Raw genomic sequence first — 10,600 nt, 5'->3', positions numbered from 1 at the left:
TTGTCTCCTATGTGAAGCGCTGCATTTTGGAAAAAGTTAAAATCACACAACACCAGGTTATAGTCCAACAGGTTTATTTGGAAGTATAAGGTTTTATTATAGTGCTGCTCCTTCATCTACTAGCTTCCTGATGAAGGAGCAGTGCTCCAAAAGCTTGTACTACCAAATAAACCTGTTGGACTATAACCTGGTGTTGTGTGATTTTTAACTTTGTGCACCCCAGTCCACACCAGCACCTCTACATCATGGCATTTTGGAAAGGCGAATCAGGGCAGGACGTATACACATAATGATAAGGTCCTGGGGAGAGTTGCTGAACAATGAGACCTTGTAGTCAGGTTCGTAGTTGCTTGAAAGTAAAGTCACAGGTCCTTCACAGGTTAGTGAAGGCAGTGTGTGGAATGCTTGCCTTTATTGGTCAGTGCACTGAGTACAGGAATTGGGAGGTCATGTCACAGCTGTGCAAGACATTGGTTAGGCTACTATTGGAATACTGCATGCAATTCTGGTCTCCTGGCTATAGGAAAGTTGTTATGAAACCTGAAAAGGTTCAGAAAAGATTTACATGGATTTTGGCGGGGTTGGAGGGTTTGGGCTATGGGGAGAGGCTGAACAGACTGGGGCTTTTTCCCTGGAGTGTTAGAGGCTGAGGGATGACCTTATAGAGGTTTATAAAATTATGAGGGATATGGATAGGGTAAATAAACATAGTTTTTCCCTGGGGTGGGGGAGCCCAAAACTAGGGTATAGATTTAGGGTGGGGACAGGGAGTGTGGATTTTAAAGGGACCTAAGGGGCAACTTTTTTGTGCAGATAGTGTGGAAATGAGCAGCCAGATGAAATATTAGAGACTGGTACAATTACAATATTTAAAAAGCATCTGGATGGGTATATGAATAAAAAGGGTTTAGAGGGATGTGGGCCAAATGGGACTAGATTTATTTAGGACATCTGGTCAGCAGGAATGAGTTGGACTGAAGGGTCTATTTCTATGCTGTATATTTTTATGACTTTACTTTTGCTCTGTGAAGTAATATATATTCCTCTCCCATTACAGACATCAACATAGCTTGAATGGTTCTTGGAATTGCAGCGGAGTGCTATCAAAATATATTGGTAATGGAATCCCCCACCCCGCACTTCAAGGGTTCACATTTATTTTGATGTTTTCTCAAAATAAAACTCAGCACTAGATCAGATACTTTGCATTAGTGAATCTTGGGAAATGGCTAACTGCAAGTGGTATTGTTTATGGAGATCAACAATTCCAGACTGCATGCAACCTGTCTTTTGTTTACATGGTTTCTCATTTCTGTCTTGAATAATGTGAGATTAACAGGTTCATCTTTCCTTTGTGCAGCTGAGCTTGAGAACTCAAGGCCGTGGTGATATGTTCACAATAAATATTTTCACTTCAATTATGCTAATCAACAATGGAGTATGATCTAACACTTTCAGAATTTATTTAAATTTTTCAGCGGTTTGTGTTGATTGCCGTTCCCAAAGTCTGTTTTTCTATGATATAGGCAATATGTCATAATGATAGCCTAACTGGAAGACAACTTAGGCTAACAGTTAAAATTACATTTTTCTATTTCAATCCTGTGAAGTGCATATTGGTTGTGCTTATTTTCTATGCCTGCTCTTAAAGCCCTCTCTGAAGCTACCTGCAGAGCTGGTAGCTGTTACCATAGAGTTTGAAAAGAATACAACACTCTTAGTTAAATCTGCAAACCAGATAACAGCATGAATTTCATTTGTTTCTTTTCTAACAGTTTGAAAAGACAGTGGTGTTTCTGTAATATTTGTTCCAGGACTGGTAAATGCTCCAAATTTACAAAAAAAATACAAAATTGAAGAAAACAAAGACTGACTGGCTCTGGAAACAAAATGTACCTGCAAAGAGACAAAACAGAAACACTACGTCTAAATTAAACTATGTGACAAAAAGAGCAAAATCTGGGGGACAAAGTGTACTGGTTCAATGTTGACCTTCTGTGGCCTTTACAACACAGAGTATGGAGACAGCATGGAACATTACCCATCTACAGAGGAAACTCGATTATCCGCATACCAATTCTCCGAAAATCGGATTATCCAAAGGAGATCTCGAGGTCCTGATAGAAACATTACATCAAAGACGTGTTTCCAGCAGTGATCGCGTCTTTTGTTGACAGTGATTAAACAGGCACAGTCTCCAAATGACTGACCTCCCACCCTCTCTCTCCCCCAACACTTTCCCTGGAATTCTACAGAGGGGTGTACCCTAACCCTCAGTTATCCTCAGTTCAGTGGAATTATAGTTTCTCTTATAGTTGCATTTAATCCTAACTGCATTATATCAAGCACGTTTATAAAAAGTTTAAACTGGTATATGAATGACAGCAGTTAGAAGCCCAGTGAAAAAAGGTTACAGGAAGGTTTTAGTTTCAAACAATGTCATTAGACACAAAAAAAATGTTTAGTCTGTATAAAGCATTTCTTTTCCTTTGACTGTTTTTATTTTACTTTACATGTTATGATTCCTCAAACCTTTGCCAAAATTAATTTGACATTCTTGGACTTCATAGTTGTAACAAATTTTCTAAATGTTAATTAAATAAAATTTTTAAATGCATTCCATCATTTAACATATCTATAATAAAAACCAACACTTTGATATGACTGTATATCATTTAAGAAACTTTTTATGAACATTTCACTTGCCTTCTCTCAGCGAAGATTTCATATAAATCTCTGATGTCCTGCCCAGAGACTTCCATAGAACGATAAAATGCCAGCTGACTCTCACGATTTGCAAAATCCACCTAAAAAGGAGGAGTCTCATTGTTAGATATTAAAAGTGAAGACAATACTTATTAAAGATGGTAAACATATACAATTAAATATATAATTGCAAAGTTGAACTGGCAGCAAATGTTTTTTTTCTTTAAAAACATGCTTCTGATCCTTATAAGGCATTAAACCGATTTTCCAGTTTTCATGCCAACCACGCCACTTTGAACTGCAGGATGCCAATAACTCTGCTTGTAAAATTGCAGAACGCTAGTTTTAACTTGCTGGGTTTAACCTTCCATTCCCCCTCAATACTTGCTACTATTTCATGCTCTGTTTTTTTTTTAAACATAAAATGCATCATGTCTTTTGTCTTGTGCAATGCCATGGAACTGGGGAGGGGTTGGAAAGGGTGTGCATCTGAGAAAATGGGGAACACTATTGTGTATGTACCTGCGCACAGAGAGAGAGGGAGAGAGAGAAAAAAAAGAGAAAGGAAGGATATAAGAGTGAAGAGAACAAGAAGTGCATTGTTTGTATCCCCATGAACTCTCTTATACTAACCTTTATTCTATTTCCTCCAATCTTCCTGCCCTTGGTCTCCTGCACCGCAGTTTGTGCGCATTCAATTTCATCGTACAACACCAGAGCCATTCCTTTCTGACGATCCAACACAATCTGTCCCAGGAGGTAAAGAAAGAAGTCAGCTAGTTCCCCAAATAGGAATGGCAAGTAACTGATAGATATACAGCAGAACCTCTCTGGACTATTGTCCTGGGGATCCATACAAATGTGTATAATAAGAAGGGACGAGTTATAGAGATGATGGTTGATATAAATTGCCTGCTAGTAAGACAGACATAAATACAGAGTGTATTATCAGAGATCTTATCAACAGAGATGATAATGAAGGATATACTATAAAAAGCAGGTTTTATAAAGATTGTCCATCAGTGAGTGACCTGCAACAAAATCTGTTATTAGAGAGAAAATGTATCAAAGTGATACAGTAAACAGCAGATTGATAGAAGGATTATAGATATAGAGAATGCTATATTGTGGAGGCAGTGTACTTTGGCTCTGGTTTCAGTTATCTTTAAAACCTTGGAGCAGCTGAAGTGAAAAATAGAATTTTTGAATAAGACTTAGATACTAGTTATTCATTGCAATATCCTTTTCAGAAACTACCTAGAACAATTAAGGAATTATTGCTGTTCCAACAGTCAGTTTTAAATCTTACAATGCTGTTAGCCAAAACCATTATTCTCTGACATCACCCAACATGGATTACAGTCTAAACAGTGGCACTTTATTGCCAATAAAGGTCAATTCCACATATCCACTTCAAATTGCGAAATGGACAGATGACAAGGAACAGTTTCATACTGTTAGGTACACACAGAGCATTTTGACAAAAACAGCAGAATGGTTGGAAATAGGTAGTAGGTCAATCAACATCTGAAAGACAGAAAACAATCAAAGCTTCAGGAGGGAACCTTCATTAAAAGTAAGTTCTGTGGTAGGATCTGCACCAAGCCACTTAACTGCTGCATTTCCAATGCCTTCTGTTTTCATTTCAGATTCTGAATGTTTGGACTATTCTTTGTTGAAATGTAAAGAGAAAAAATAAACATGAAATAGATTGTTGGAAGGGTGACATCAAGAGAGGCAGACAAATAAGTTAGCTTCCAGCATTCTAATATTTAAACTGCTTAAGGAAGCAAATGTAGTCCCATTTTGGAACTAAACTGATTAAAACAGGAATTGTAAACTCAAACAAAAAGTCATATTCAAGTGATATGATTGAAATGCTATTTTTCACTGTAGGTTCTTAGTATATGAAGTGGAAAGCTAACTATATCAGCATGTTCATAGCCATGTACTGTATGTAATTTGCTCCTATCAGAACATGAAATATGGAGTATTTTGGAGAAGAAACCTGAAATCATAATTTTGTCCATAACCCTCTTAGTTACTCAATTTTTCAGAATTAAATTGGAAAAATTATGACATTTTTGCTGCCAGCTGTTAATAAGTTGTGAAAATGTAAGTGAATGGTGCAACAAGGCACTTACTTTGAGCACAGGTCCATAACGACAGAAATGTCTGGATAAGTATTGTTCAGTAATGTTTGAAGACAGACCATCCAGCCAGACACAGTTAGTTGGCATGCTCTTTCCAAATCCCAACTGGAAAAAGAGAGAGGGAGAGAGCAGGTGTATTTAACTGTAACAAAGCTCACTGACCTGAATACACGAGAACTAAAGCTATATTAGAGATTTTCATATATTTTTAACAAAACTACTTCACTGACCCCCCCTCCCCCCCAATTTACAAACACTACTGGCCTTCACTGTAAAACACAATACAGCACAAGAGATCTTCACAGGAGATAACTGGTACAGAAATTTATGCAACTTTATACATAATGCATCTTGTGCTGCGAACATGTTATTATCTCACTTCCTTTCAGATCATTCAATATTTAACAGCTGAAACAAAGTCTCAGCCTTTCAACATTCTTCTGGAACCGGTCTTTAAATGCACACATTGATTTCGGAAACAATTCAAATTTCTCTCATTCCATTTGGGGTAATGGTTCTCCTTTCCATCAGAACTGAAATTATTACTCAAAGCAATGACACGAACCCCATTTTTGATAATTTCAGGCCATAATGTGAAGTACTAACATAGCATCAAACAGTACAGAAGAAGCCCTTCAGCCCATTAAGTCTGTACCACCAAAAAAAAATTATACTACAGGTGCACAATCCTTTATCAGAAATGCTCGGGAGCAGCTAGTTTTCGGAATTCAGAATTTTTCGAATTTCAGAATAAGTGACAGTTTGATTGCGAAATTTTTAAAAATCTTACCGGAGGAGCAGACTCACTGAGTAAAACAGGCCCTGAAACAAAACAGAGGTCTGCCACTGCTGGGCCACCACCCCCCCCAGGTCTCACTTGAGTGACACGCATCAAGTGGGTGTCAACTTGGGTTAACTGTTCACACACCCAACAACCTTGTTAATGAGAAAAAAACTTCACAAAAAACCTTCCAACTTTGGAGCTTTTTGGATAAAGGGCTGTCTACCTGTACTACCTAATACTACTTTCCCACATTAGTGCAACAGTCTAACTGAAAAACATTCTTACATTTGTACAGAAGACCAATATGGTTTGCATAGCATAAGATAGCAGACATTTCACAGATAAACATCACTCTGGGAATCCCTCAACTTGTTTTTGGACTTATTCTCAATCCTACTTCAGGGATTACATAATAAGTTTATTAACTGAATAGTAATTGAAATAATATCAATAAATTTTTTTGTCGATGCCATCATGTTCACTTAGGCTAACTGAATTTCAACGGATATTTTTACTGAGCAATTGCTCTGATTAGATTCTGTACTAGTAGAATGATGGCCCAATTTGTACTCACTTTCTATACAAGACATCTCATTGGCTAGATTTTTTTTTTACAAGCCACAGAAATTCGTCAGTTAAACATACTGCAAAATGTGCATCAATTTGGTGAGCTTTTGCTTTTAATTGCAATTACAAAATGCAAGCAAGGGCAGTGGTTGCAGGTCATAGATTCTTCTTCCACATAGTGAGTTGCCAATCTCAGCCAAACTACTAATTAAGGAAAAAGTAATTTTTCTGAATGGAAGTGAGAAATTCAATCATGAATTTATTGAGATGATGCTGGTACATTACAAATTACATAGATTTTTTAATCACAATACCAGGGAGAAATTAATTTGCCAAGTACAGCACATCAGCTGCAGTGTGATACATGCGTGAAAAATAATTTGCAGCAAAGAGGAAAACAAAGCTGACCAATCCTACCAACCTAGATCAATGGATGGTCATTCAGGAGAGACCAGTATCAGGTAGCAGTTGGACTTGGGCATTCCCCAGAACTCAGTTCAACCTTGCTTGTCTCAACCCCATCTGAGATAGGAACAGTGATGTTTACCTTAACATACTGCTCAATCACAGGCCAGGTTGGACGACCAAAAGTAACACTGATTGCATTCACAGAAACATCTGTGCAGGTTGGACATTCTACCTAACATGCCAAGGAGAACAATATTAAACTTGGGAGGGAGGAAAGAGAGAAGTAACTCAAGAAAACAAAGGGGAATATTACAAAAGTAAAGTTACAACAAAAAACAGTATACAAGAAATTGTTCAACAGAAAATTCTTACTAATATTTCACTGTGAATTCCTGATAAGTGAATATTCCTGATAAGCAAATGACTGTATTTCTCCTTCCTGACCTTGAGCCGATTATTTCCTAAGTACTCTCCGTCCATTTTCTTGATGGCTTTGCAGACACTTGCAATGTCACAGTACTGTAGGAAGGCGTACTGAGGAACCCCATTTACCTTCTTGATGTCAATATCCTGTCGTGTTAAATAAAAAAAAATTGATTTTTGCTTTCCTTGTTGTAACAAATGGGGAAGTGAAAGTAACATTAGTTGTAGTTTAAATACTTTTTCTAAAAGTAAAAAAGTGTACCATGTTAATCCATTGTCATTTGAAATAGGGTTTGAGGGAGTAGAAAGAAAAGGAAGGAGATGGCTACTTGAGGAAATACAGTACTACATCTGAATTGTAAGATACCTGCCTGAATAATATATTCAGTGCCTTTTGCCAGTTAGCTGCTGATAAGTTGGTGCAAAAATCAGCCTCATTTCTCCTTGTGGGTGGTGGTGCTTTAGTAATGTCAAAATTCATTACTGAAATTTCAATTTCAAACTCCTCAGAATCTTTGAGCCATTCTTCATTTATGACAATTTGGAAAATAGATTACTTTTACATTCTTGTACAAATCACTTTGCAAAATGAAGCCCTAAGTTTCAATTACACAAATGGTCTCAGAGCCTCACAGCACAGAAAAAGGCCTTTCAACCCAGCGAGGTGTCAGGTCGCGGCCATTAAAGGTTTGATGGGGTCCATCTGGTGTGAAACCATAAAATTAACACAAGCTCTTCAATCTCTGCTGCCCATATAAGAACCCTCACCAAGTCCTGCTAATCCATTAAGCTGTTCCTTACTCACCTACAATGGTTACCAGATTCCAAGCATCTTAACTTCAACATTCTGAAACTCATGCTTAAATCCCTTCACAGTCACACTGTCATTTTTTAAAGACATAGTAGGTGCTATTAAAAATTTATAAATCCTGAACGATGCACTGAAAGACTGTGGACCTGCCCACTTCAAGTATTAGGAGCCTGTCAGAGAGTTGACTCAATTTCATATTTCCAACATCAGGCACATCATCTCAATAAGTGTGACCAATGTTGTCCACCCGCAGGGATGAATGAAATCACACACAAAATAAACAATAGATGTAGGTTATTCACTGTGGGGAGAGAAAAAAAAAGGATTCAACACAACTCATAAAAATAGCTTGAAATGCAGTAATGTTCTACACATGGCCATGTGCTGCAAAAGTTCTGAAAGATAATCAAAATGGAGGATAAGCAAAAGGTAGATAATGAATGCCTTTAAAAAAAAACTTTAAATAATTTACACTTCCCAGTGATGGAGTTCTTAGAAGGAATGAATTCCGATCAACACCACAGTGATCAACTCAAGTAACATACATACCACAATTTCCCCGAATCGTTCAAAGATGTTTCGGAGATCTCCATAGGTTGTGGTTTTCTCCAGATTTCCAATAAATAATGTTCTTGTGGCCTTGGGATGAAACTCATCTATTCGGTCATCCAATGGTCGAAATTCATTTTCACTTTCAGTTTCTGCAAGGGGTCCCAAATGAAAAAAAAATTGAAAACATTATGTCACCAGAACAAATTTGACAATATACGTTACAAAAGCTATTTCATCATGGGGATGCCATCAGTATCCTTTCTCCAATCCTCATTCATTTCTGTAACAGCTGTAATTAACTAGACAATACTCTGTGCCACATATTTATCAATCACTGATTCTAATTTTACATTATCTTGCAGGATGTCAAGATCAAGCTAACATTCACAGAAAGTCAACTAAGTCACTGATACTTGTAATATAATTCATGGACCATTTAGATCCCTGCCTCTTTATCTGTTGCCCATGGCAGATCTTTTCTTATTTTCTGGATATCTCGAACACAATTTAGATCCTTCACAACCTTAAAATATGTCAGGGAAAATATTCCTTCCTCTGTCAAGTATGGGAAATGCTATTAGAGCATACTTGATGCAAAATCCATAAGGGAAAATGAAAATACTATCAGAATTATGTACTATAGGTATAGTTTAATGGAACTATTGATCCTACATTTCTTCCCATTGAATCCGATCAGTAACTTTCTAAGTCAGGATTGAAACCAGGCACCCAATATAAGGGAACCTTGCATGCACATCCACATCCCACTTTCCTGCAGTATATTATATTGCAACCTTTCCAAGAACTGATTTCCACAAAATATTCCAGTGGGCTAAGCACTGGAACATCAGGAGTAACAACAATCATCTATGCATCTTGGTGTTTCAGCAAAATAACAAAGAATACACAACTGATTTGCAAATCCAAAAGATAAAAATAAAAATAATTCAAAACTCAGATATTCCTTATTGTCACTATGCTTTTGCCATGATGTGGTCTATACTTTCACATCCTTCCTCTCAAAACTTTGCTGCTGCTCAGTAAACACCTACCTGGGCCTGTCCACGCAGTAACTTCAATCTGCATACCAAAAAATAACTTCCCCTTTGATGCATTCATGGCCTTCTCTTGGTCTTCCTGTTGTCGAAAGAATACGAGACCATAGCGTTCTTCAGATGCACCATGGATTTGCACAGATGTTACTTTCCCATACTTTTTAAATTCATGGAAAAGACCATCTTTAAGGCTTGTATCTAAATGCAAAAATGAAACCTTTCAGTGAAAATACGCAATACAAGGTATCTGCCCTTCAAGTTAGTTAGCTATTTCCAATTTTAAAAACATGCTTCTACTGGGCTAGAAGATACTCTTCGTTTTTAGTGAGCGCCATCGGAGAGCTACCAAAATCTTGAGAGACAGGCTAGTATTAGTCATTGCTTCAGGAAGCAGAGAGACAATGACAACCTCTGTTAAACTAATTGGAGGGAGAAACTAAACCAAGCTATCCAAAGTGACTTGTGACAAATAATTTTAATTGCTGGAGCTTCCTCTATTTCAAGTCAGATCTTTTCTATACGCTTCAGTAAGCAATTGGTCAGCGGTTTAATAAGTTAGAAGTGCAGTAAAGATTCAGATCTCCAAAAACAGAAAATCCCAAATGTAAAATTGCAATTTCTATATGAGTATTATTTAATTATGGCCAGTTAAGAGATTATAAGTTATGCCACTCTTCTATTATACAAAATTGACAATTTCCATTGCATACTTCTGTTGAAATGAAGCAGGCATCAACTTTGCGAGCCTTCACTTTAAATTCTGTACACGGCCTTTGGCCAATTATCCAGTTTTAATTTATTCAGAATATTTTCAGATTAAGCATGAAAGCTGTGAATTTTGGACTATTTTAATTTCCAACAACATTCAACTAAATCATAAGAGATAGTTTACTTAGGCTTTTAATAATCACAAAAATTAAGTCTGATTATTACAGAATTAAAATTGCTTGAAATGCTAGAATACAAGCATAGTAGGTTAAAAGTGTACGTACTGGATGTAGGTTTGCTCGCTGTGCTGGAATGTTTGTTTTCAGTTGTTTCATCACCACACCAGGCAACATCTTCAGTGAGCCTCCAAATGAAGCACTGGTGGTGTAGCCCACTTTCTATTTATATGTTTGAGTTTCCTAGGGCATGTGAC

At 37.1% G+C, this 10,600-nt stretch overlaps 1 protein-coding gene across 8 annotated transcripts in view; it reads right to left on the bottom strand.

Moving 5' to 3' along the window:
- Nucleotides 1-10,600, bottom strand: part of spen (spen family transcriptional repressor) — a 101,043-nt gene that overhangs the window by 17,606 nt on the left and 72,837 nt on the right. For 4 of the 8 annotated variants that reach the window (XM_072586566.1, XM_072586567.1, XM_072586574.1 and 1 more), the window contains 6 exons: nucleotides 9,457-9,657; nucleotides 8,402-8,553; nucleotides 6,991-7,188; nucleotides 4,851-4,964; nucleotides 3,340-3,453; nucleotides 2,703-2,807 (listed from right to left, as the gene is read on the bottom strand). In XM_072586566.1, coding sequence (XP_072442667.1) covers nucleotides 2,703-2,807; nucleotides 3,340-3,453; nucleotides 4,851-4,964; nucleotides 6,991-7,188; nucleotides 8,402-8,553; nucleotides 9,457-9,657 — 884 coding nt within the window. The remainder of the gene's footprint in view (nucleotides 1-2,702; nucleotides 2,808-3,339; nucleotides 3,454-4,850; nucleotides 4,965-6,990; nucleotides 7,189-8,401; nucleotides 8,554-9,456; nucleotides 9,658-10,600) is intronic. The other 4 variants (XM_072586568.1, XM_072586570.1, XM_072586571.1 and 1 more) reach the window with 3 other exon arrangements.

The sequence above is a fragment of the Chiloscyllium punctatum genome, chromosome 16 (assembly GCF_047496795.1).
Source record: "Chiloscyllium punctatum isolate Juve2018m chromosome 16, sChiPun1.3, whole genome shotgun sequence".
NCBI lineage: Eukaryota > Metazoa > Chordata > Chondrichthyes > Orectolobiformes > Hemiscylliidae > Chiloscyllium > Chiloscyllium punctatum.
Note: the sequence above shows the minus strand (reverse complement) of the source record. Positions and strands in the feature narration are given on the sequence as shown.